At 44.4% G+C, this 25,322-nt stretch overlaps 3 protein-coding genes across 7 annotated transcripts; 2 read left to right on the top strand and 1 right to left on the bottom strand.

The window, feature by feature from the left end:
- Positions 1-1,873: 1,873 nt before the first annotated feature.
- Positions 1,874-13,495, bottom strand: gabrb3 (gamma-aminobutyric acid type A receptor subunit beta3). Of its 2 annotated transcripts, XM_037248677.1 has the most exons (10): positions 13,401-13,495; positions 7,097-7,144; positions 6,187-6,278; positions 6,038-6,105; positions 4,113-4,333; positions 3,861-3,943; positions 3,128-3,265; positions 2,896-3,048; positions 2,319-2,563; positions 1,874-2,239 (listed from the first exon to the last, which is right to left on the bottom strand). In XM_037248677.1, the coding sequence occupies exons 1-10, from the start codon at positions 13,493-13,495 to the stop codon at positions 1,874-1,876; spliced, it is 1,509 nt and encodes a 502-aa protein (XP_037104572.1). The 2 variants fall into 2 exon arrangements, with proteins under 2 accessions (XP_037104572.1, XP_037104573.1); XM_037248678.1 differs by lacking the exons at positions 7,097-7,144; positions 13,401-13,495 and adding an exon at positions 6,389-6,518.
- Positions 6,420-16,737, top strand: gabra5 (gamma-aminobutyric acid type A receptor subunit alpha5). Of its 4 annotated transcripts, none has more exons than XR_005097643.1 (12): positions 6,420-6,498; positions 7,707-7,841; positions 8,645-8,729; positions 8,792-8,916; positions 9,034-9,101; positions 9,216-9,436; positions 9,934-10,016; positions 11,952-12,095; positions 14,515-14,667; positions 14,724-14,935; positions 15,001-15,560; positions 16,227-16,737. XR_005097643.1 is itself a non-coding variant. In XM_037248675.1 (12 exons), exons 1-11 carry the CDS (start codon positions 6,483-6,485, stop codon positions 15,295-15,297), a joined length of 1,539 nt encoding a protein of 512 aa, XP_037104570.1. In that variant the 5' UTR covers positions 6,420-6,482; the 3' UTR covers positions 15,298-15,332; positions 15,429-15,649. The 4 variants fall into 4 exon arrangements, 3 of the variants coding, with proteins under 3 accessions (XP_037104570.1, XP_037104569.1, XP_037104571.1); XM_037248675.1 differs by lacking the exon at positions 16,227-16,737 and having other exon boundaries at positions 15,001-15,332; positions 15,429-15,649; XM_037248674.1 differs by lacking the exon at positions 16,227-16,737 and having other exon boundaries at positions 15,001-15,649.
- On the top strand, positions 16,219-24,477 carry LOC119121272 (gamma-aminobutyric acid receptor subunit gamma-3). Its single transcript, XM_037248679.1, has 10 exons — positions 16,219-16,286; positions 18,312-18,445; positions 18,688-18,833; positions 19,996-20,063; positions 21,255-21,478; positions 22,012-22,094; positions 23,173-23,310; positions 23,400-23,552; positions 23,624-23,823; positions 23,896-24,477. Exons 1-10 carry the CDS (start codon positions 16,242-16,244, stop codon positions 24,175-24,177), a joined length of 1,473 nt encoding a protein of 490 aa, XP_037104574.1. The 5' UTR covers positions 16,219-16,241; the 3' UTR covers positions 24,178-24,477.
- Positions 24,478-25,322: the final 845 nt, after the last annotated feature.

Here is a 25,322-nt window from a genome sequence, read left to right on the forward strand (position 1 = left end):
TACCCAAAAATGTTTGTAATTGCCTGTAAATATCACTAAATGGCAGCAAAGCAATTTTTTATATTAGACTATAGACTACGGCTTGACTAAAGTGCCTCACTTCACCCTACAATGTTCATTGGCCTCAAGGTGGCTCCAAAGCTAAACACAAAAAAAATTGCTCAAATTAAAAACATTTTAAAAATCAAAATGAAAAAAATTAAATAAAAAAACAATGCAAATGTAACCAAAATTTAATGTCACAAGATATGTATTTTATTTGAAATTATTTTATAAATGTAGTTTAAAAACGAATGACATTTGAAACCAAGGTTGATATTTCCCGCCGGAATTTGTCATTTTGAGTCGTGTTTTGTTACTATTGGCGTCCAGGCTGCTACATATCACTTTATGTCGCCTTTAAACAATGACAGTAGCAAACCTTGACACATCAAGATTGAGACACACACACACACACACACACACACAAAGGCATCCTCCTGTTGCTTAGCAACCAGTCACTATTACCGCCACCCTCTTTCTCTCTCGCTGGCCTTCACGAGGTGCTAAACAGCACGAACAAAACAGATTTCTCATGTGGCATAGCAACATTGAGTTAGCAACTAAAGTTAGCCTCCCAGAACAGCTCAGCAAACAAAGAGACCAATATGAGGGCTCACCTGCTGAAACGTAAAAGCCGACGTGCTGTCTCCCCATCGAGCAATGTCGCTCACGTAACATCCTCGTTTCAGCAGACATGTCACACATTCAAAATCGGGCAGCAGAGAACACGCAAACCATCACTTACACAATATCAGTCCTTCTCAATTAGTGGCGTGGATATTTTGTCAAATGGCAAAATTATTTTAACCAATTAAAATTAAATAATTAAAGACAACCAAAAAAACGACTTCCTCGGTAGTTTGCCGCTTGTCTTGTTTTTTCGAGTATCTTGTGCCATGCGAGCGTTCTGCCATGTTGTGGCAGTTGGCGTCCACTCCTACGCGTGGCCGGCCGCAGATGGCGAGAACGCTTTCGATAAGAACGGCACACACACCAGCTGGGATTTGTCTGCATGTTTTTATAAAGTCAACACATAATGAAAACAATGAAAAGTCTGGCGGTTGTTTGAAAAATAAATAAACATTAAAGACGCACACCCCAAATTTAGCTTAGCATCCATGCGAACTTTAGCATCAGGTAATGTTGGTGACTTTTGATGAGAGTAGCGGGATACACCCCGGACTTGTTGCTGGCCAATTGCTGGGCGCATATGGACAACCAAGCGTTCACACTGACTCACATTTACACTCACAGAAAATTTTGAGTCTTTAATTAAACCAAAGATGATATTTGGTGGGACAAGTGGGACACACTCTGGGCTGGCCACCAGCCAATTGCAGGGGACAAATGGACAAACAATTTGCGCACACACACGTCTGGACCAATTAGAATTCAACCCAAGATGACATTTGTTGAGGGACGCAGGATACACCCCAGACTGGTCGCCAATTTGCTCAGGGTCCATATACACAAACGGCAATTGAGAGACCTTAACCAGTCCAAAATTGAGCGAATACACCCTGCACTGGTCGCCGGTCAATCAGGGCACATAATAGACCAGACAACCATTCCCACTCGCCCCCTTGGACAATTTACAGGCCTTAATTAATTGTGGATGACTTTTGCCAAGAGAAGTGGGATAGTGTACACCCAGGATTGGTCGCTGTCCTTTGATGACTTTAATGTGGTGTTTGTTTGCCCTTTAAGATCCCAGTGGCGTGGCAACATAGCGACCGTGCATGGAGGACGACCCGTTGGCCGTGCCGTGACAAGGTCGCCCACGTCCTCAACGTGACACGTGTCCAAGCATCACGAAAAGCGCAGGTACACATTAATTGACGTAATAGAGCCAATAGACGACGTTAAAGAAGGAAAATGAGAAGGGGAAGATGAAGCGGGACCAACGATCGATGGCGTTGACGTCCGTGAGGTCGGGGATTTTGATCTTCAGCTGCGACGACCGTCTCCTCAGGCGGCTCCTCCTGACGTCCGAGCCGGCGGGTCGCGCGGCCCGCCCGCCGCCACGCCTGTACTGGACGCCCGAGGAGTTATCCAGCGAGACTGGGGTGGAGTTTGCCGTGGCGTCGTACAGGCTGCTGCCGGTGCTGCTGCGGGTGCTACTGGTGGTGACAGTGGTGTGGCCCACCTCGTTGTGGATCTCCAGCGTGGTCAGCAGGATGTTGCCCTGACAGTCGGCCTAGGGGGGGGACAACAAAAATCAGCCTCAACTTTGGATAACTTCTTAAACTATCTCTCTCCAACAGATATGGCTTCACCTTGGCGCGCTCGAAAGCAGCGCGGTCGTTGTTGGCCTTCTGCGCCTTCTCGGCCAGCTTCTTCTGCATGCGAGGTCCCCGCCCAAAGAAGATGTAGTTGACGAAGGCGTACTCCAGCAAGGCCAGGAAGACGAAGACAAAGCAGCCCATCAGGTACATGTCGATGGCCTTCACGTAGGGGATCTTGGGCAGCGTCTCCCTCAGATGCGTGTTGATGGTGGTCATGGTCAGCACGGTGGTGATGCCTACCGACGCAAAAGCAGCCCGTCGAGTCAGGATAGTAATCCAACTTGCCGTTTCTGGACATGATTCATACATGAACTATATCAACAATGTTTCTTTGCATTTCTGTTTTGAGCGCTGTTGCGTAAGTGGGCTGAAAATGTAGAGCTTGAACAGTGTGTGCGGGGGAGGGAGCGGAGAGCTGTGTGGGTCCGTGCCATCGATTCCCGTTGGAGGGCCAAGAACCAGAACGGAGCGTAAGACTGACACAGATTAAAGCATCAGTACGGAATAGTTGTGCAGTACATGATCATGTTGTTGTTTTGATGTTCCAAGGCAGGTCGGCGCCGTTTACCTAAAGCGACTCTAGCGGCCGAGGCGTCGTAGTTGATCCAGAAGGAGACCCAGGACAGGATGGTGATCAGGATGGAGGGCATGTAAGTCTGCAGGATGAAGTAGCCGATGTTCCTCTTCAGCTTGAAGCTCAGAGACAGTCGAGGGTAGGCACCTGCAAGCACGCACACACAAAAAAGTGAATATGAGAGATAGGAGCGAGATTTTTTCATTTCATATTTCCCAACGTTTACCTGTGGAAAAGACCACGTTCCTGGAGACCAGCTTGTAGTCCACTATAGAGAACTGCGGAAGCTCGATGCGCGTCACCCCCGTCACGGCCGTGTCGCCTCCTTTCCAGTAGAACTCGATATCGTCCGTCGTGTAGCCGTCTGTCATGTGTTCATTAAAAAAAAAAAAGACTATGGTTAATTTTTTATATTGCACTCAGGCGGAACAATTTTAAAAACAAATTAATTGCGATTTTTTTGCGATCAATATTGGATTGCAATTTAATCGATTTTTTTAAGGTCCTCCTACCACAGACTTTTAACTAACACAAACATTTAATTGAATTAAATTTAATTACAATAACAAATATCAGTATTATACCAAAATATTTGAATAAATCAAATTAATAATAGTAGTTTGTTTATGTAAATGAACACATATTTTTGAGTTGAAAAAAAAAATATTTATTGAAAATGACATTGTCGACTCCCGCGTATCGTTTTTGGCACGGCGCAACGGTCTGTCGTTTGATTTAACAGCACGGCGAACTTGTGAATGAACCGCACGCGATGCACTTTACATTTGCGGGAGGCAAAAAGGCTGATTTACGAGTCGGCGCCGGAGCGCTGACTGCAGCACATGTAAATCTTACGCGCTTTTACACATGATTCCACGTGAATGGCGAGCGGAGGGGCACATGTCATCAAAACTAATGAGGGTTCGCTCTCCTTTGCACCGTGCGTGTCATTAACTCACAACTCTCAATCTCCAACGTGCAGTTCTGTTCGTCCAACGGGTATCGCCTCAGATCCATCATGCAAGCGGCCGTCGTGGTGATTCTGAGTCCAAAGGCCGGGGGCGAGAAAAAAAAAAAAAAGGAAACAAATGTTTATTGGTTGATGCTGCATTGCGGTGTGAAGATTGTACGATGCGGAGCAAGTTGTACAGAACACAGTAAGGAGGGAAGCAAGTTTTGAATCAGGCCAACTTATCAGATCCGCCTCTTACCGGAGCCCGTAGAGGACGGTACCGTCCGGGTGCAGCCGGATCATGCGGTTCTTGACAGTGACGCCGTGCACGAAGGACTTCTTGTCGTTGAGGAAGTAGGTGTCGGGCACCCACAGCTGGTCGGCCACCCGGTTGTCCAGGGTGAGGTTGAGCGGGATGCCCAAGTAGGCCAGTCGCTTGTCCCGCCAGTACTGCTGGAAGTACATGGTCAGCGTGTAGTCCTGCCGGGGGGGGGGGAAACGGACGGATGGATTGATAGATCCTGATAGATGGATGGATCAATAATTAATAAAGGCCCTCATTGACTCGCTGGCTACGTTCCACCACTGATCGGGCGCAACACAAAAGCTTTTGCAGCCTTTTAAAGGAGCTGACATTCTGCTGACTAATATTCTCTTAAATAAATAAGCCGGTCACAGGAAATAAACAAGCCGTGCCGCATCAGTGATTCAAACTCGCACGCGTGTTCCGTGTAGCGGTGCGCTCGGCCTACGGTGCCTGTCCCGTAACGGTCGTTGGCAGGGCTGACTACAACCCATCTGAACAAATAAATGTAACTCGGCCGTGTAAAAGTGCTGACCTGACGCGGATGAAATGATGGAAATGCATTTTTTTTTTGCAAGATTGCTGCATGGTGTAGCAACTGCATCATTTTCTTAGCTAGGAGTGGTGAATCACACTAACGTTGTCAACTCATTCCTTGTGCCGTTGAAGACTCTGGTGTGCTTTTATATTGTGTGTACAGTACATTAACTGGGCTGGCTGTTTACAGTAAGTGCATATGCAAATGGCCATAATAATACTTTCCGCCCTCCCAAATGTATTTCCTCGCTGCCAGTAAATGGGAGACTATCATATAACATCGCTTTGAGGGAATGATAAGATCAGCCCTCAGTTCTCCAAAGCGGGTTTGATTCAAGTTTTCTCACTCCCTGTTGAAAGCATAACTGACATACGTAACAAAGCAAAACGGCACATTGCAACACCAAAATGTTTCTAGCTTAATGCTAACGTGTAATAGCAGTTGAAGAGAAGCTGCTGCTGAGAAAGTAGTGAGATGAAAAGCAGGTGTTGTTGTGAGACGTGATGTCCGCCCACATGCAGCAACACCGGCAGAGTGGCTCGGCTGAATCAGCTTTTGCGCAACATGGCGGGTTCAGCTCAGCGTCTGGAGCGCTAACCGTTTAAAAACTTTCCTCGTTCCGAACCTGAAACTCACTTTAGTCTCATCGCAATTCAAATTTTAAAAGTAGCAATTTAGTTAAGATGCGCGCTAATTTGTTGTCAGATCATTTGGATCTCAGGAGAAACAAAGACTGGTTTTCAGTCTCCGGTTAATGAGGCCCGGTGGGAGAACGGCGTGCCATCCCGTGTCAGACGTGCAAATTGTCCCACTAACAGCTGCCTATCAACTGGGAACAGCGTGCACAAGGTTCATGAGACACTTCCCCGGTGGAATGTGCACCAAGTTGTTCAACAAACCGCATGTTGAATTCATTCATGCAGCATTAACTTAGTGTCTGTGAATGTTAGACTGATGTTAGCATGCATGTGCCTGTAAAGATGGATATTCGTGTGTACGCAAACATCCGGACAAATTAGTCTTCGTAGATAAATGCACAAGCAAACATTTACATTATGAATGTAACAACATGCAAACAGACACATCGTTAAATTATGCGTGTTTGACAGAGACGTATAAATACACCGATTAATGTCAACATTGTTGCAATCAATGTATTTGTCGGTTTGCTAAATCAAGCATGTCTTTTACGATGAATACATAATGAGAGTGGTTGGCATGTTGCTTTCATGGGAAGATCTATACACACACGCTTCTCAAAATGCATGTCACGATTGCAAGTGATGACATGTATGCATATGCATTTATATATGTCAAATAAGATAGTTTGTGTGGCACTTACCATATTCACCTCGGAGACCATGTCTATGCTAGCCACATCTATGCTCATGCCAACAGCAACAGGGGCACCTTCAAAAATAACACAACCAAGAGTGTATGTTATTACCTAAATGTCAATAAATAGAATTACAATCTATAAAGTATTCTTACCTCCAAAGTCTGGCCTGAGACGAATGTCGTATCCCTTTAAAAGTTTGTCCACTGTGTCTTTGACGAAAGACATGTTGCCAGGCTCTTTGACGCTAAAAGAGAAAATAGCGGCCATTTTTAAATGTCAATATATGCCCATTTGAATAGGCAGACGAAAAAGAAGCAGTAGAAGAAGTCATCCTTGGCGCCAAATCGAGCTCACCTGGCGCATGCGCACATAGCGGCCACGACCAGCGGCCAGCAATGACACCAGCACGCCGCCCGGGGGGCCCTCATTCTCCCAGCGTAGGTCAGCTATGTGGCCGGCCGGGTGTAAGTCGGCGCTTCGCCCCCTTGCCTCGAGGCGCTCGCTCGTTCCCTGCCTGCCTCCTTCCTTCCCTCCTCCTCCTCCTTTCCCTCGGTCGGTCCCTTCCTCTCTCCCCGGCGAGCGCCACTAAATCAGGTGAGACTTCACCCACACGACGACACACGCCTGAACGCGCCATCAATCCACAGCGTCCCACGCAGTACTTCTTGCTCCTTTTTGGCAGCTTGTCGCCTCAAATAACGCTTCACGCACACTCTTGTGTACATGTGGAAGGCTAATGAGAAGCAAGGCTGGGCCAGCGGGGGCTCCGGTTACCGGTGGTGAGAAATATCCAAGTACAAGTACTCAGTTACTGTAAACAAATACAATTTTCAGGTGAAAGTTATGCTGTTGTCCCTCCCTGCCTGAAGGTGGCGCTGTCTGTCCTTTTGTGCATTCAATTGATGAGTAACTATGAAATGTGTGCTATAAACAGCACTGACACTTGTCAATTCTGCTCATAAGAAGCCAATTTCATGTTGTAAAAACAATCTAATCTTTCCAACGCCTTTCCATGCCATTGCCAGCGCTGACAGAATGAAGTGACATTAAAATGACACTCACCTTGTGTCGTAAATGGCATGCAGCTTTTTGTTCCCATCAACGGCGTTCCTGTAAACCAAAATAAAAATACAATTGGAACCTATTCAAATTATACATTTAAACACTAATTTGCTGCTTGTTTGTTTTCAAATTAAACTACATTGGAAGAGGACCTTGAGAAATAATCGTGTTAAATCGCAATTGCAATATTGAGGGGGGAAAATGTCAACTGGGGTGTTTTTGTCAGTGGTTCAGCCCTGCCGCTGGAACGTCAACAAACGAGTCAGCAGTTTGGATTATTTTTTCGGTGGTGTCAGAAGTGGGCTAAGAACAAGGAATGGATCCAGCGGTGTTATCCAACCGCTTTCTCTCTCTCTTTCTCTTGCGCCCCCCCCCCCCCCCCCCCCTCCCATCCCCTCCCAGCATCTTCACCCCGCCGCCACTGCGCACATCCACCAGTGCTGCTTCCCGCCCTCTCTTCTCCTCTCGTTCTCCCATTCGCCTCCTCATCATATTTTAAGACCTTTTTTTTGGGGGGGGGGACCTTATTTTGTCACAGCGACGGCCGAGCAGAATGAAAGTGATGCTATTATAATTTTTTTTCTATTTGAACACCACGTCTTTTCTTTAGGGGGGGGGCGTTCTTTCTCCACCCCCACCCTCCCCATCCACCAGAACGGCAAATTTGGAGCGCTGCGCCGGGGAGAGCCTGCCGAAGAGCAACGCTGGAGGACGAGAGATAGACGTCGTCGTCTTCTTCTTGAAGGTAAAAGGTGTGAATGTGTGTGTCTGTGTGGGGGGGTGCAAGGTGCTGTTCCTGGAGAAGATCATGTGTGGTGCAGGGATGCAGGTGGAACAATTCCAGTGGGCTGTGATTTTTTTTAACCCGTTCTGATTTTGCCTAATTAACCCCCCCTTTCTGTTTTTTATATCTTTTTTTACATTTCTATTTTTTTTTGCTCTCCTATGAAAAACGCAACAACAACAAAATTAAGGAATTTTTGCTATTCATGTGTTAGTAAATATTAAAAAGATGTTTGGATGAAGCACATCTACATAATAAAATAATGTCATAATAAAAATATGTATAAAATGGCCTTAAATCTTTAAAAGGATAATTACATAAAAAGGCAATAAACACTTTTAAAAGAATATACGGGCACTTTTACATAGCCTAGAAATACCCCGCAAAAATAATTTGAAACTAAAATTAAAGAATGAACATTGCCAAATAAGATATTTAAATTAATACAGCAATACATACCAGAATATTAAAGTTTAAATAACAAATAGACTAAGAAAAATTAAAAATATTGAATAAAATGTGCCCCCGAACAGAAAATATCACAATAGAGACTTTTTCAATGACCATAAAGGATAACAACACCCCAAAAAAAGAAACAACTCTTGCCCTTGCTGACGTCTGTCAAAATAAAGCTGTGATCTCTGCAGAATAGCAGAACGCTAGACAGCACTTGGGCCGCAGGCGTCAATCTCGTTTTTCGGAGCCCAACTCCTAATGAGCCCTTGTTTTGGCCGGACATGATCACGAGGTCCCTTTGTCCGCAGGAATGGGCGATGGAATGCAGCGCAGCTTTGCAATGAGACGCGCGTGGCTCTGCTTCTTGCTCGCCAGCCTCACCTGCCGCCCGAGGTGAGCGTGACGCATCATCACCATCATCAACAGTAATTTGACATACAGTTGTTGTCGTCTAGCCTCCAGCAGGAGGCGACAGGGACCCCCTCCGAGACGGAATTAATTAACAACATCACAGTGTTCACCCGCATCTTGGACGGACTGCTGGATGGCTATGACAACAGGCTGCGCCCCGGACTGGGAGGTAACGGCGTGCACGCGACGCACATTCAACATTTACATCCCTTTGTAAATGTTCATCACCTTAAGGTAAAAGTTGTTGTGTGTTGTCTGAAATCATTTATTTTCTGTAATCGTACAGAAAATGTGACCGAGATCCAAACCAACATTTTTGTCACCAGCTTCGGTCCAGTCTCGGACACGGAAATGGTACGACTTCAAAATATTTGTTTCCAATCGGGCTCTTTAGGTCAAAGTTTGAATTTCACAAAAAGTATGAGCGATGGAATTCGTAAAGCAAAATGGCCGACTGTTCAATTTCAGGAGTACACCATCGACATGTTCTTCCGCCAGAGCTGGAAGGACGAGCGTCTGTGCTTCAAAGGGCCCATGAAGATGCTGCCGCTTAACAACCTTCTGGCCAGCAACATCTGGACGCCCGACACCTTCTTCCTCAACGGCAAGAAGTCCATCGCGCACAACATGACCACACCCAACAAGCTGCTGAGGCTGCAGGATGACGGCACGCTGCTCTACACCATGAGGTACCTGACGAGCCCGTGACTTTAGCTGCCATGGTACCTGCAGTTACGAGCTCCCCGACTTTCATGGCATGCAGAGTAGGAGCAGTACTCGCAAATCTTAAAACTTTTGTAACACCTCTTTATGCCACAAGGTGGCAGCAAAACGTTTTGACATTTAAACAAGGCTATGGCTGAACGGAATGCCGATTTTGATCTCATGATGCCACAAAATGGTGTCAAAGCTTTGATCTATACACACAAAAAAAGAGAATAGGACCGATGAGGAGTTTTTAGGAATAATAGGGAATAAATTCTCCAATAAAATCTGCGAAAGCTGCACAAAGTACATTGTTACATCATTTTGACATTACATTTCTATCATGAAATTACAATTGAGTCCACACGGTGGGAGTAGCAGTCTTCTCCTTCAATTCAGTTCAATGGCTTTTATAGGACTTTTTGGATTAATCTTACACAAAGTTTATTGATGCATGGATGGCTTTTTGTTTGTTTTTCAGATTGACTATATCTGCAGAGTGCCCCATGCAACTGGAGGACTTCCCCATGGACACGCATGCCTGCCCCCTCAAGTTTGGAAGCTGTAAGTAGACCACGAGGTGTTTGTTTTGTGACGTACGGGTAGTTTAGCTGGCCCTTAAGCTTTTGGGATGAATTAAGAGGGGCTTCCCTGCAGTTAGACGGGTGTGCCCAGTCCAAGCTAAAAGCGACTTAGATTAATTGCAAGGTAGACTTAAATACACACCGCTCACAGGTCAGTTCATGAGGTAAAGCCACACAGTCGACTGCATCCGTTGCCGTCTTCACAAAGATGCCAATGTATTCACTTAATACAATGATATTTTAAAAATACAATCATTAATTTCAATCTAAAATACAATTTTTTTTTTTTTTTATATTGGGGGGTTGTATTTCCCCTCTGTTTTCATAGAAAACGTAAACTGAAGCATTTTTGGGGGGGAAGAATTTTTTTAGGTTTAAAATTGAAATCTTTTTTTCAGAATTAGGAGAGGAAGCTGACAAAATAATCAAATAATAGAACAACACAGAATCCTAACTTCCGATCTGCTTAGGGTTTTTTGGAAAGCCTTTTAAATATACATTAAAAAAAAAGCTTTTGTGTGATGTGTTGGGGCCTGCGTGAGCCTTGCAAGCTATCAGCGTCGCATCCGGTTTCCTGCAACTCCATTAACCCGAACTAATCCTTTGACCCCCTTGGATGCTGCCTGGCGGGCTGGGCCGGCCCGCTCTCCCGCCCTGTTGCTCTTGGCTCTCTCAAAGCTGCCACGGTTGCGTTCTTGGACACGTTAATCACCTCTCATGCTCTCGCTAGGCTACTATCGCTAGCTTGGGATTCGTTAGCTCAGGTTTTGCTAGTTTGCTAATGATAAGAAGTCTTACTCTTGAAGTCACACTTTTTTGGTGTTGTTGTTAAACACACTAAATATTTTTGACTGGGCTATGTCGTTCAAACCCACAAAGTATTGATAACGTTTTTTGAACATATTGAACTGGTTGTAATTGGCGCTCGCCCTAAAAGATTCCGAGTTTTTTCAACGCACTGTAGATGTTTGTATATCGGCACCCCGAATTCTCTTTTGAGCAGCACCTGACTTACCCATACCAATCCATCACGCACGAGGAGTTACTATCTCGCTAAATGTTAGCTTGAAAGAAGCGCTAGTACCAGTGGAAACAGACAATGGACGGCAACGTTACAAAACACGCTAACGTTGTCGCGGCTGGTCAGAGACAATAATCCCGACGGGGCTGAGGTCAATCTGGGGATATTGAAGACAATCTGTGAAGTCTTCTGACACCACAGTCGTGGGATTAGTGCTCGGAGATTGGACCGCCGATTGCCGCACACACATAGATTTAGTAACGGGGGTTATACTTTACGATTGGTTTTAGCCGCACAACTGCTTCTGTCGGACGCAGTTTCCGTAGAAATTGGTGCAACAGAAGACCTGGATTTTTTATGTTATTGTTTTTACCCATTAAATTTCGATACCACGACATCCACTGGGTCACACTCCAGGACCTGTTCGGTTTCATTCTGAACTCCTACAAATTGTGCGTTGTATTATGTAATGGGGGGGGGTACACATGTTGTGATCATTCCTTCCACTTTGAGATTTGCTTTTACCATCCAAAATGGTTGTTTAAGCAAGCAGCCAAAATGACATCCTGCTCGTACTGTGACTTTCAGGCAGCACAGGTGGCTATGGAGAACGGGGCTTGTCGGACGACGACGGCGACACGCAGATTAACTGTGAATACATGTCACTGTTGAGATTGCAGTCAAAGGTTTAAAGCGCTCAAATAGAATAGAAGAGTCACGTAACCTGTAATTTACTTAACTGTATAATCCACAAAATGTATGCCTGACTCATTGTTTTCTTTTTTTTTAAAACTTTGCATGTAAAAGATCTAGAATAGCTGATATTATTATTCCGGTTTATAGTTTCACGGCGTCCCGAGTGAACATGACAGGTGAAATGTTTGTGTCCCTCAGATGCGTACCCGATCTCGGAGGTGGTCTACACTTGGAAAATGGGGGCGAACAAGTCGGTGGTGGTGGGCGAGGAAAGCAACAGGCTCAACCAGTACCACCTGACTGGTCAGACGGCCGGCACGGAGGACATCCACACCAGCAGAGGTGAACGTGCATTTCTTCCGTTCAGCATTGGTTATTATAAAAAAAAAAAAAAAAAATCGTATTGGCTGTTTTTTTGTGATCATAATTATTCTGGCGCCATCTGGTGGCATCAATTGCTGGCACGTTTATCATTTGAAAATTGCTTTGTACATTGATTTTCATTGGCGCTTTCAGTGCTTGAGTTGCTACCAGCTGCAATCATGTTAGCATTACGAAATGGTATGGGTTTTTTTTTTTTTTTTTTTAAATCCTTCTTGATCTGCTTTCCATCCTCACTATCATGCTATTTGATCAATTGTCATTTGAAATGGTTCTTCCCTAATATTTTGGGGGCTTTCTCTATTATATGTTGGCCGACCAAATGCTAATGTTCTGGTCTGTGGCTGACATTCTTCATAGCAAATGTTTTCAAATCAAGCCTGACAGGGACAACAAATGAATCACTCGGATTTGGGAAGGCCTCCCACACACCGCCAGATGTGCCCCCCCTCCCTTTTCCAAGCCCCCGTCCCAGGGGGAGAAAAATACACTTATCCAGCATCCCAGCTATTGGTTGTGCAGGGTTAATCCTCACACGGTGCCCATCAGGCAGTTGTGCTTTTACCGAGTGACGTCATCACTTTGGCTGCAGCGGCAGTGCCACGTAGGGGAGAGGAAGGAGGGAGGGAGGGGCCGAGTGGCATCTGCTCCATTCTCTTGTGTAAGATCGAGTATGATGCCAGGCTTTCCAAAATGCACCTGACTTGGCGCGCCAAACACTAAAGTGTGCAAAAGTGTAACAAACTGTGCCAAACTTTTCACCCTCCGTCACGACCTTCAACGCCCCAGTTGACGCACCTTTGCTCCTCGGGTGTTAAATTCAAGAAGATAATACAATTGCAATTTTAGCCATAAACCAAATGATCCAAATGTAATTAATCTGAAAATGTCTCTTGGAGTAGATGAATCTATTGCTTGTGATTGGTAAAAACAAAATGGTTCCGTACAGCCGCCACATTTAGGGAATCCCTGCTATGGTTGACATGCAGTCGCCGCTCCGACCAATAGCGGTCCGCTCTGAATCACGCGCCACCGGCGGCGCTGGAAATCCCGCCGTGACGCCAAAGGCTTCTTTCTTTAAGACAGACGGAGCCTCCAGACGCTAATCGGAGGTACAAACCCTCCTTAAGCGGGCCGGGAATAGCTCACAGTGGACACGGGTGACCTTTGCCCTGCCGTGTTAAGCCCTCACCGAATGACGCCGGGGAATTAAAGCGTGTTTTCCCAACAACTGCGAAAGGGAACGCCGGCGCGGCGCTCACTCACCAGTTGACCAGCATGGCCGCGTTGTTATCGGCGATGAAGGGCAGCTCGCCGCACACGCTCCAAAATCCAAACGTTAAAGTCCACCAAAGCCGCATTTTTCGTCTTCTTTATTTTTATCTTTCCGCACCTTCCCATCCACGTTTGTGGAAAATAAAAAACCAAAGAAGAAACGGGGTCAAAAGCGAGCGGCGCCGGGGCGACGCCGGCGCCACCGAGCTCGTCTGACGGAGGCTCGTCCGCTGGCCGAGGACATGATGGATGCTCGCCGGAACGTCTCCCAAACTTTTCCGCTCTGCCGTCCCGCGGCGGCCGCCACCCTCTGCCCCACGCTCCGCCTCTGCTGCCCCAGTGGTGTCCCGGCTCAGGAGAGGATGCACCAATCCTGAGCACGCATGCACGCACGCACACACAGGATGCAGATTGTGGCGGGGGATTAGCGAGAGAGGGAAAAAAAATCGACAGTCATCTGTGGATTTTTTCCACGGGAGAGGAAATAAAATGCAATCCCTCGTTGGTTAACAGGATGATGATGATGATGATGATGATGTCTTGCCCGGCAACCCATTTATTTTGCCTTCACGTGACAAATAAGAGTAGGATCATACTCCCTGATTCCAGGAAATTTTAAAGAACAAGCCACCTTTTTTTTTTTTGTATGACCGCAGTTGATCTGTTTTATTCCGGATGAGACGGCCAAAATGGCAAATGGACGTTTATCTTTACAATTTGTGTATGGTCAATTCTTCAGGGGATTGCACCGGGATCCTGTTTGTCTTTGACTAATACCACAAACAACAACATGTGTGAGTTCAAAGGGCGACGTTTATCTTGACCGACCACAACAAGATGGGTCAACAATCCGATTTATCGTGATTAATACCCCAAACAAAAATTGGGTTTACTGACACTCAAAACCCAACAGCCAAGGTAAGAGTGATTCTCAAACGTTCTATACCAAGACTCACCTAAAGAAAAATACATAACTCTCTTTAAGCACCAGCAATTTAAAAATGTGGTTCTTCAATGCACCACTAGAGGGAGCCCGTGTCAAATGTTGCTACCTGTGGTTTTGTGCAATCTCCGAATGATTGATTAACTGTTGTGTGTCAATCAGGCCAGTACACGGTGATGATGGCTCACTTCTTCCTGAAGAGGAAGATCGGCTACTTCGTCATCCAGACGTACATGCCGTGCTTCATGACCGTCATCCTGTCGCAAGTCTCCTTCTGGCTCAACCGCGAGTCCGTGCCCGCACGCACCGTCTTTGGTAAGACGCAGCCACCCTGTGTATCGTTCGCCGGCTCTCACGGTGACTCGTTACAGGTGTGACCACGGTGTTGACCATGACCACGCTCAGCATCAGTGCCCGCAACTCGCTGCCCAAGGTGGCGTACGCCACCGCCATGGATTGGTTCATCGCCGTTTGCTACGCCTTCGTCTTCTCCGCCCTCATCGAGTTCGCCACCGTCAACTATTTCACCAAGCGTAGCTGGGCCTGGGACGGCAAGAAGGCCATGGAGGCCCAACAGCCCAAAGTAAGTGGCCTTCCAATTCGGGATTGACGATTCATCAAATCGAGTCATGTCTTTTCTTCCTCTAGCGTAAAGACCCCTTGGTGCTATCCAAGAAACCCAACAACGCCTGCACGGCCGGCGTCAACTACACCACCAACCTGACCAAGGACGCGTCCGTGTCCACCATCTCCAACAGCACGTCGGTCCAGCTCAAGGGGCCCCCCGAGTCCAAAGGCGCCGATCCCAAGAAGACCTACAACAGCGTCAGCAAGATCGACAAGATGTCCCGTATCGTGTTCCCCGTCCTGTTCGGCACCTTCAACCTGGTCTACTGGGCCACCTATCTCAACCGGGAGCCGCACGCCACGCCGCCCAGCACTTAACCTTCCTAAACTCATCTGTCGCTTTTTCATTTGAGGTAATTTCATTGCATGTCGCTTCTTCCGCATCTCCTTCACGGCCATGTTTTTCACGTTTTAGCATTTGGATTCGATTGTAGTTCTCTCTTTGAAAGGACAAGAGGCATGGTGCCAAAGTACAGCAAGGTCAGTTGTGAGCTGCAAAAATACATTGTCAAGGACAGTTTGGCTATTTCCAGCCAGCCTTCAAAGATGTTCTACAAATAGGAGGCACACGTACTAAACAGGTGGGTGATGCCCTCAAGCCACTTTCCAATATTGACACTTTGAAAGAGCAGACCCGCCAAAAAAGAAAAAAGTCTCAAGAAAGCAGACCTGACCAGTCTTGGTTTGACGCAACTATCTGAATGTCATTTTCAGGGGTCGATATAAAATGTGAAACTTGAATTTGGTAGCTGACCCACAAAAAAGACACAGGAAGTCTGCCATTTTGGATTTTGGAGTGGTCAAAAAAACCTTCACACTTTGTAAATTCAACCCCCAAAGCCAGATTGTCTCAACAACATGAATTTTGGTCGACCCCCCCAAAAAAGTCTCAAGAAACCACAGTCAGTCTTTGAAGTGGCCATTTTAGGTTAACTCTCCGGTGGAGCTTCAAAAACCTCGTGTATCCTTGAGCTTTTTCATCATCGAGTGTGGGCGCAGCATGGCAGCGAGGCCAAATGCTATGCAAAAAAAAAAAAAAAAAGTTCCGATTGATCTTCTTGTTGTTGTCATTTGCCCACAGCAGCTTGTGTACAGCTTTTTGGAGCCTTCTTTTGTACAAATGAGGACATGTCGCAAAGCCATGCCAACCAACGTGGGTTGCCTTCAGAGTGCACAAACGCACTCAGAACTAATCTTTGAGCTCCCCCCCCTTCTGAAAATGTACTTTATTCCTAATTTTTTTCCAGGGGAAAAAAAAATCGATGAGGACTAGAACACATTTCTTGCCCAACTACGACTTTGTTCAGGTAATTGAACTTTTTTTTTTCCCCTCCAAGAATGTCAACTTTTTTCTTGTCTTAATTTTTGTCTGCATAAAAAAAACTAGATGACAACTGATGAGTGACTTTTATGCTGTTTAAATTGTATTGTACTTTTTCCGCTTACTTTAAATTGAGATTTTGTGTTGAATTCTCATACATTTCTGCCTTCACTCTCTTTTTGGTGTGGCTTAAATGCTCATTGGTACTTTTCCCGCAACCGTGTCGTCGTGTTTTTGGGAACGCCATTGCGTAAAATGTATTATTCCTGTATATTGCCATTAATTTAGCAACAGCAACACCACCAGTAGCTTTTAGTTTGGATAGAACACGGTGACGCCTTGTAATCTGATTGTTTTTGAATGATGAGTTTTGAAAAGAGCATTTGTTTCTGTCTTATAAAAGTTCTGAAATATGAATGCAATGTAAATGCCTTCAAGTGGCCTGTCATCATTTTAAAAGAAACCTTTTGGGGAGCACATGGATGTATTATACTTATCACATGAAAGTGCATTTTTAATATGGGCTGTTCTTTAAATGCAAATATCTGAAGCAATAAATAATGCTTTCACGGACAAAAAAAAAAGTAAAAGAACATTATTGGAGTCTTACGAAAACAGTGTTAATGTTGAAAATGCATAATTTACCAAGAATAATATACTTTTTCAAGTGGTGTCAAAAGAATTGAGACCTACGGTGGAAGTAGTGCATATATGAAATATACATCTGATGACTATATTCATTATTTAAGATGCATTTCTGCACAAGCTTAATCTTCCTTAATGGAACAACAAGCCGGCGGGCGGCACGTGCTTGATTACACATAGCACACATGTCGGGTCGGCAGTTAGCACACATATAAATCCATCTTTCAACATCTGGCTCACATCTGCTTGCGGAGGATTTAGCTGCATTTAAGTTGCTTTTTGCGTCCTCGGCACAGCGACTTAAGCCGCCCGGCGATAACCGTCACGGCACAAGTGCAAACAGACGCGCCGCGTAACCTTTGGCCGCACTTTTACCCGCACTGACTGACGCACACCGGGTGGAGGCGAGTCGCATCGGGGTGCTACCTGAAATGCTGACGGTTACCGTGGTCACGTGACAATTCCATTGTTCTGTGACTAATGCATTTTGAAATATTTATATTTATTCAAATAACATGTTAACCCACAGTGCCAAATACCGTAGCATCTAACCTTTTGAACTTTTGTTTTAACACAAAATTGTATAATACATTGAATTTATAATACATGGTATATTTTATGGACATTTCTAAGTGCTAAAAGTGCAATTAATTTCTTTTTTTAAACTACAACTTAATACATTGCAAATTGGGACTGAGCGTTGTAATTCCTTTTGTGACCGGCAGAGGGGGGCAGAAGCTAAAAAATGAATGCGATGTTGGCCAACAGCAGGAACGCTTACAATAATTTCAATAACAAAATAGGAATAGAGTATAAAATATATTTTTTTTTCAATAGTCATATTTTGAAGGATACATTTTCACAAAAAGTACATTAGTAGTACTGCAAGGAAATCACAGGCCATTTTACAAACAAAAATGTACATAGATGTATAAAATATTCGACTATTGGTTTTGTTTTTCACATCTGGAATAATAAAAAATAACAAATCAACAAAATAACTAACTTTCTAATCATGATTATAGTAATAATATTCATAATTTAAAAAAAAAAAAAACTACTTCGTGTCTAACCTTCCTCCCGCCCCCTTCCAAATGAACCGCCCCTGCCCCACTCTGGCCACCCGAGGAAACACTCATCTCCGCTATCTCCGCCTCTGGCATGTTGCAGGCTTGTGTGTCTGACGCGCGAGGAACAACAGGAAAAGGAGGGTGAAGAGTTACGCGCAGTTACCTCTCATACGCGCAGCCCACTTTTGGCGTGATGATGAAGAGGAGAAGAAGGATGCGCGCCGACGTTGCGCGCCAAAGCCGTGCCATGCCCGGCGTTTTGGATGTGAACCATCAAGAAAAAAAATGTCTTTCAGGGTAATGCGAAACAGATGAAGAACGTCAAGGAGGACTTGGAAAGACTTGTAGCAAGAGACCAGTGGCGGTCGGCCAGCATGACCTCCGCCTGCTCGCCTTGGTTCCTCCTCTTCCTCATGGCTCTCAATGCAAGGTGTGTAGCTCATATTATTAAAAAAAAAAAAGCATAATTAGGGTTGGAGAAATTTTATGAAAATTTCCTGAATGTTGCCAGTCTATTGTAAATTAAGTTGGAAAAATGTGTCAATTAATAACTGGAAACTTTCCATGAGAATGAATGTGAATTTATTAACAATTAAATCCGGGGAAAAGAAAATATGTTGAAAAGAAATTTTATTAGAAAATAAAAATGGGAATTTAATTCTGTGTGTTTAGTTGTGTGACTTGCGACTATGAGGACGACTACGAGGACGTGACGGTCCAGAAGATGATGCCAACCAAATCTCAGCAGTCGGATGCCACGAAAATCCTCAACGGACTCCTCGAGGATTACGACCGCAAGCTCAGGCCCGACATTGGAGGTCATTTGATTATTGTTTTTATTGATAACATTGATCAAGTGAGATGAGGACCGTTTTGAGAAAAGAATTGCTTTTGTGGCATCTTGGCGCTGAGAAACTGTGTCGAAATTCGTTGAGGATCTTCGTTTAAACAAAAGTAGTACTTTGCTGCCATCTTGTAGCAAATAATCATTGAAATAAGTTTAAACAAAAGTAGTGCTTTGCTGCCAAGGAACTATTTCAAAGTGAGTTGAGTTTCATTTATTCATACTGTCCTAATACTTTTGTCAAGAACTTAAAGGGATAGACTACAATAGTACCTTCAGATAGCTGCTCGATATCGTCTGTCACTCAGTTCTTCTACTGTGATGTCATGTATCTCACTCTTATTGCTATTATTTTGGTGCACTTTGGCTTCCTGTTGACTTGATGGGGCTCTCAACAAAGGACTTTGATTAGTATGTTTGAGACTTTACACGCTATGTTGGCATCTGGAGCCAGCCGCAAGCTAGCAGGCTAGCCGTCACCGATGTTGGCTAACTGCTAGCAAGCCAGCTATCTTCCTCAGGAAAACAATGAAGCATTCCTCAGTGTTATCGATTTTTCCATGCCGTTTGTTCCTTTATTTAAGAGAAAAAACGAAAAGCTAAGTTAATCCCACTGCTTTGATGAGTTTATATTGGAAATCAAAGGCGATTATCCCGCCGTCTGAGAAGGCGACCGAGAAAGAAGCTGCTGGCTTTCTCTTGCTCACGTTGAGTGAAATCGATCGGCTTGACGTTCCACAATGAAACGGCTTTAGTGTCAAAACTAAAACACATTGTTCTCCTTTCAAAACAACATACTGGGGACACAAACACTCCACTTGCAACATGTGAACATGCTTTGGATCAAGTCAATGTTAGACTGGATGCTTTGGGTCGGGATCGTTTTCTCTTTAATGGCTACATGCATTGGATCATTTTATGTACATGTTCATGTATTGTTACCTTTTTGGTTCGAGCATTGTTGGTGAAATGCTTTGGAACATGAGCTGTCCTACGTACAATTGATTCCTTACAAGATCGGTTTGTTCGTGACGGTCACGTTTTGTTGTCACGGCCTTAAGTGCTGCTTCGCATTGCTCACTAAATCGTGAATGATGCGCTTCTCCACTAATTAGCATTCTCTTTCTTCTCAACAGTCAAGCCAACCCTCATCGACGTGGACATTTTTGTCAACAGCATCGGACCCGTGTCCTCCATTGATATGGTAAGTCACAACAGATCTCGAGTTGAATAATCTGGGAGGGATCTTTGAATGTTATATCTTGTTTTAAAAAGATGTACATTTCTGTTTTGAAATGAACAATCTAGGACCTAATACGGACCCCTGTGGCATCCCAATCACAAGTTAATTTGTAGCCCTGGAGTTGCACAAACGGGTGTCTTGTAATGTGTCAAAAAAAAAAAAACATTTCAAACAGGTTTGAAAAATGCTAATAAGTCACGTACACTCACATTCCTTCTCATTCCACTACCGCCATTGTTTCGGGTTGCCAGGACACAAAAAGAACAATGTCGTTTTGCTTTCAGGATTTCACAATGAAAGGACTAATCGCCGTTTATTAGCATGTAGCGAAAGAAAAAGAAAAAAAGATGGGGGCGGCATACTTTTGTACCTGTCTTTTGTTCGATCACAGTGACGAGACAAAATCACCATTCATTCTTCAGCGCGATAATTGTAAGTCTTTGTTCGTAAGAGATTGAAGTCCTCTTTCAATTTTCTATATTATTATGCGATTATTGTTTTTCCTGTAGTTAACCAAAAGCATTGAAAAGAGAAGTGAAAGGAATTTCCTTTTGGCAGAATTTGGAGAACCGATCAGCAGGAGAATGGATGAATCACCTCCCAGTCTCCATGCAATGGGGAATTATCCCCACAGATTAGCTAGCTGCTCCTTTCAGAAATCTACCTCTACAAATGTTCAATTTTTCTTCTCCGGTTCCCCACGGCGGCGCACAATTAAAGGTCATCAGCACCCTGCGTACTCGTTGATTATAGATTTCCTTGTAATTGGCCTGCTACTTAAGCGCTTTTGGCCAAAGGTCAGATGCAACGTGAAAATATTTGAGAAACCGGAGGGGCCAAAGTGCTGCTCGCGGGAACTGTTGCCATGGGGATGTTTGGCTTGCTTGCCTCACTCAGTGGTGAAATAATAATAGTCATTCAAACCCTCCAATCATCAAGATTTCCAGGACTGCTACCGATTAAGAAATGGCTAATTCAAACCAAAATGGATCATTTCTGAGAATTTTTCATGTTATGATAGGTCAGTCCATTTAGTCAATTAGTGTAACTACTGGCGGCCTCAAACCCAAATGTCTGACTTCCTGTTCAATACCGCGCCGGGGCCCTTGAAGGGGCCTCGTCGCAATCCATCAACCCTCTTTGCTCTTCCAGGAATACCAAATTGACATCATCTTCGCGCAGACGTGGATCGACAGCCGTTTGCGTTACAACAGCAGCAGCATGAAGATCTTGACGCTCAACAGCAACATGGTGGGCCTCATCTGGTTGCCCGACACCATCTTCAGGAACTCCAAGAACGCTGACGCCCATTGGATCACCATGCCAAATCAGCTGCTCAGAATATGGAACAACGGCAAGATACTTTACACCTTGAGGTAAACAAGTGTGACCTGAAGTCGCAATCTAATGTGCCCTGGCTTGGTTGTGAACGGGAAAAAAAAATCGAGTGACGCTGACTTGCCTCGTTGCTTTATTTAACTCTTCTCCAAGGTTCACCTCGACCCAGCTCGACATCAACAATAAACATTATTATGGCCATGTGGAGATGTCTGGAAATTTGCTTTCAGGCATATTTGAAGGGGCTGAGTGAGATTGCATTAGAAGCTGACGATGGAATGTCAGCCTGTCTAAAATGCCTTGACGTGGATGACGTTAAGAAAAAAAAAATCGGACTTCAAGTGGGCCAGACTTCAAGTTCAACTAGCAAAGCTTGTCTGTAGTGATGGCTATGTTTTTTTGCCTCAATTTAATTGATATTGTGCTTCTCTCATGGTGTGTGTGCCTTGACCACGTGGGGGCAGTATAACACAGACAAAGGAATGTTAGTCATTCTTCAGAGGATAAAGAATATATGCCTGTGAGTATCTGTTTACGATGCTTGAAGGCTCATAACACCTTGTTGTTTCAGACTGACTATAAACGCAGAGTGCCAGCTGCAGCTACACAACTTTCCCATGGACGAGCACTCATGTCCGCTCATCTTCTCCAGCTGTGAGTATGACACAACGAATGACACAATTTGATTTAATTTTAAAAGATTTTAGTCAAGATTCAGCAGTGCATTTGTTGCCAAGGTCCCAATAAACAAGACAAATGTTTTATTTTGTTTGAGATCTTGTTACTTTCAGTATGAAATGTAATTTACAATTCATACATTTGAAATAAACATGGAAATTAATGTGAGGTATTCAGAGAGCTGGCTCTAGGTTCTCTATTTTTTTTTGTCACCCTTGTCCTTTATTTTGGTTCCTATTAGATCAGGGGTGTCAAACTCATTTTTTTCACGGGCCGCATTGTAGTCATAGCTTCTTTTGGAGGGCTATTATGACTGTCAACCCAAATAAATGTACGAGCACCTCATATTATATACAGTAAAAGCTACAAAACAAACTGACAAATAACTCGTTTTCAAATCAGACGAGTAAAAACTGGTCAAATATTTAAAAAAAAAAAAGATATTAAAAGTGAAGGCAATTCTAGTAATGACACGAATTTGATGCACAATTTGTTTTTGCGGACCACATAAAATGATGTGGCGGGCTGTATCTGGCCCCCGGGCCTTGAGTTTGACACCCATCAGGTGTCCCTTTGGTCTCGCTAATAATTCGATTTTTTATTTTAACAACAGGATGTGCATGAACTATGTAAATAAAGGCTCTTTTTAAAGGGGCCCATCAAAGGAGGCACTTGAGCGTCAATGAATGGGCCTCACGCTCAGGGACCACAAATCTAATGAAAGCCATCAGGGGAGAAACTCAAAGCCTTTCACCTTTACTTAAGGAAGTCAGACGATGTGACAGCTGTTGCCGTGGCAACCACTCCATCCTCTTCCTCTCGTGAAGTCCATCCCAAAGACTGTGTGTGGGGCGGTGATTGTGCCTGTGTTCCACTAATCAACTCATCACAATGCTGATATGCAGCCCACCTGTGAACGTACAGCATATAGTAGATGGCATAGCAATTGTTAGCACGCTAACATGTTAGCATCTTTTCTCGATTGAAACGTGACGATGAAGAAAGATGGTTCGGCCAAGTATAATGCATTGTGTTTGTTCTGGAACCGTTGCAGACGGGTACCCGCGTGACGAGATGGTCTACAAGTGGAGGAGGAACTCAGTGGAGGCGGCGGACCAAAAGTCCTGGCGCCTCTATCAGTTTGACTTCATTGGCCTCAGGAACACCACCAACATCATCAAGACCACAGCAGGTACTCGACAGCACTCAAAGATGAGTGGCTGAGATGGGTAAACGATTTTGGATTTTTGCCGGCGGCGGCGTGCCCCAACACACACCCAGGTGACTACGTGGCGATGACAGTGTACTTTGACCTGAGGAGGCGAATGGGCTACTTCACCATCCAGACCTACATTCCCTGCATCCTCACTGTGGTACTGTCCTGGGTCTCCTTCTGGATCAAGAAGGACGCCACGCCAGCCAGGACCGCTTTGGGTCAGACAAACTTTTAACCCTAAACGTGCTTTGAAAGCAGGCTGGAAACTTGACTTTGAAAGATTTTGCAGGAATCACCACGGTGCTGACGATGACTACGCTGAGCTCGGTGGCGAGGACGTCTCTTCCGCGCGTGTCCTACGTGACGGCCATGGACCTTTTCGTCACCGTCTGCTTCCTGTTTGTCTTCGCCGCTCTGATGGAGTACGCCACCCTCAACTATTACTCCAGTTGGACCCGCACGCCCCCTTGCATGGACAGGAAACGCCACGTAAGTATGCTAGCCTAATATGATGTGTAACACCATCTAAGGTTAGGAAGTAAAAGTGTGTCTCGTTTGCAGAACTATTCGGTGCTGGATGCCAGGCAGCCTCCTCCCACGGTGGTGACCCTGAACAACACCACCTACTGGCAGGACTTGGACGACACGTGCGCCTCTCAGTGTTTGGACGGCAAAGACTGCTTCGGCTTCTTCTGCTGCTACGACGACTGCAAAGACGGTGCCTGGCGGAGAGGACGCGTCCACGTAGACTTGCTGGACCTGGACGCCTACTCCAGGGTCTTTTTCCCTGCCTCCTTTCTTCTCTTCAACGTGGTCTATTGGGTGGGATATCTCTACCTTTAGTGACAATTCAAAGCGTACACCCTTCTGGTAGTGTTTGCAAAGATAGGTCACTACGTCAACTAGCCAATACAGCCTTAATGCTTTAAACACAAAGGATTTTCAATCTTTCAAGTTTACCACCCATTGCTAGTGTGTACTTAGACAACAAGAGGGTATAAGTAGCGAGCTCAGCTGCTAACAAATGGTAGCTTGTAGTTTAGCCTTACTATCATCAAAATGATATTTAAATGTAATGTATGGATTTTTAATTGTATTGTGGGCTTTGTCTTTTTAAAAATAAAAGGCCATTTTTTAAGCCTATATACATGGTCATTTTTGAAGCCTGATCTTTTTAAAGCCTTACTATGGTGAGTCATTGTTGAAAGCCTTACTGTACATAGGCCTTTTGAAGCCTTTTAAACTGAAAGGGTGATTTTTTTTAAAAGCCTTTCTATGGTGAGTCATTTTTGAAAGCCTTACTATACATAGTAGGCCTTTTCAAGCCTTTTAAACTGAAACGGTCTTTTTTTTTTAAAAACCTTACTGTAATTGGTCATTTCTGAAAGCCTTACTGTAATTGGTCATTTTTAAAAGCTTTACGATACATGATGTTTTTAAAAGCATTACAATAGTCATTTTTAAAATTTCATTTCAATCATTTCTTTTTTCTAAGTGTAATCACTGTGTATTGTGATTTGGTAATTCCAAGCTACAAGAATAAGATAGCAATGCACAGTTGACGCTGTCCTTCATGTTGCAATGGCGCCGGATGCCAAATAATGCCATTTAATGAATGCACATTAGTGGCGAACTCGGGCATGGCTGTTTCTAGGCAACAGCACAAAGAAAGCTGAAGAGGCTTCTCGAGGCTGACATTCTAAATGTTGACCACAGTCAAGTTTTATTAAATTTCTGCACGGGCGCAAGAAAGCGAAGCATTCTGAAAGCTCATGTACAGTATTTAAGCTAGCGGACAACGCACCAAGATAACACATTTCATTCTGATCTTTTTATATTTTTCAAATTATTTTCTATACTGTTTTTTAATCTATTAAAAGCTTTTAAAAAAGAAAAGTTATACTCAGAGACGACGTACAAATGCCATCAGTTATTAGTTATTTATTTATTTCATTGTATTGTTTGTATTTGTATGGTATGGTGTTTGT

This window comes from Syngnathus acus, chromosome 4, assembly GCF_901709675.1.
Source record: "Syngnathus acus chromosome 4, fSynAcu1.2, whole genome shotgun sequence".
Classification (NCBI taxonomy): Eukaryota; Metazoa; Chordata; class Actinopteri; order Syngnathiformes; family Syngnathidae; genus Syngnathus; species Syngnathus acus.

Bases quoted from the DNA above. Each gene is read 5' to 3' on its own strand.
- gabra5 (XM_037248674.1), top strand. The intron at 9,437-9,933 runs GTACCTGACGAG...TTTGTTTTTCAG, and splicing joins ACGCTGCTCTACACCATGAG to ATTGACTATATCTGCAGAGT. The intron at 14,936-15,000 runs GTAAGTGGCCTT...TTCTTCCTCTAG, and splicing joins TGGAGGCCCAACAGCCCAAA to CGTAAAGACCCCTTGGTGCT.
- gabrb3 (XM_037248677.1), bottom strand. From the start codon at position 13,495: ATGCGGCTTTGGTGGACTTTAACGTTTGGATTTTGGAGCGTGTGCGGC. The intron at 4,334-6,037 runs GTAAGTGCCACA...CCCCCCCGGCAG, and splicing joins TGGTCTCCGAGGTGAATATG to GACTACACGCTGACCATGTA. The intron at 2,564-2,895 runs GTAAACGGCGCC...TTGCGTCGGTAG, and splicing joins GGCCGCTAGAGTCGCTTTAG to GCATCACCACCGTGCTGACC.
- LOC119121272 (XM_037248679.1), top strand. From the start codon at position 16,242: ATGAGGACTAGAACACATTTCTTGCCCAACTACGACTTTGTTCAG. The intron at 23,553-23,623 runs GTCAGACAAACT...AAGATTTTGCAG, and splicing joins GCCAGCCAGGACCGCTTTGG to GAATCACCACGGTGCTGACG. The intron at 23,824-23,895 runs GTAAGTATGCTA...TCTCGTTTGCAG, and splicing joins GCATGGACAGGAAACGCCAC to AACTATTCGGTGCTGGATGC.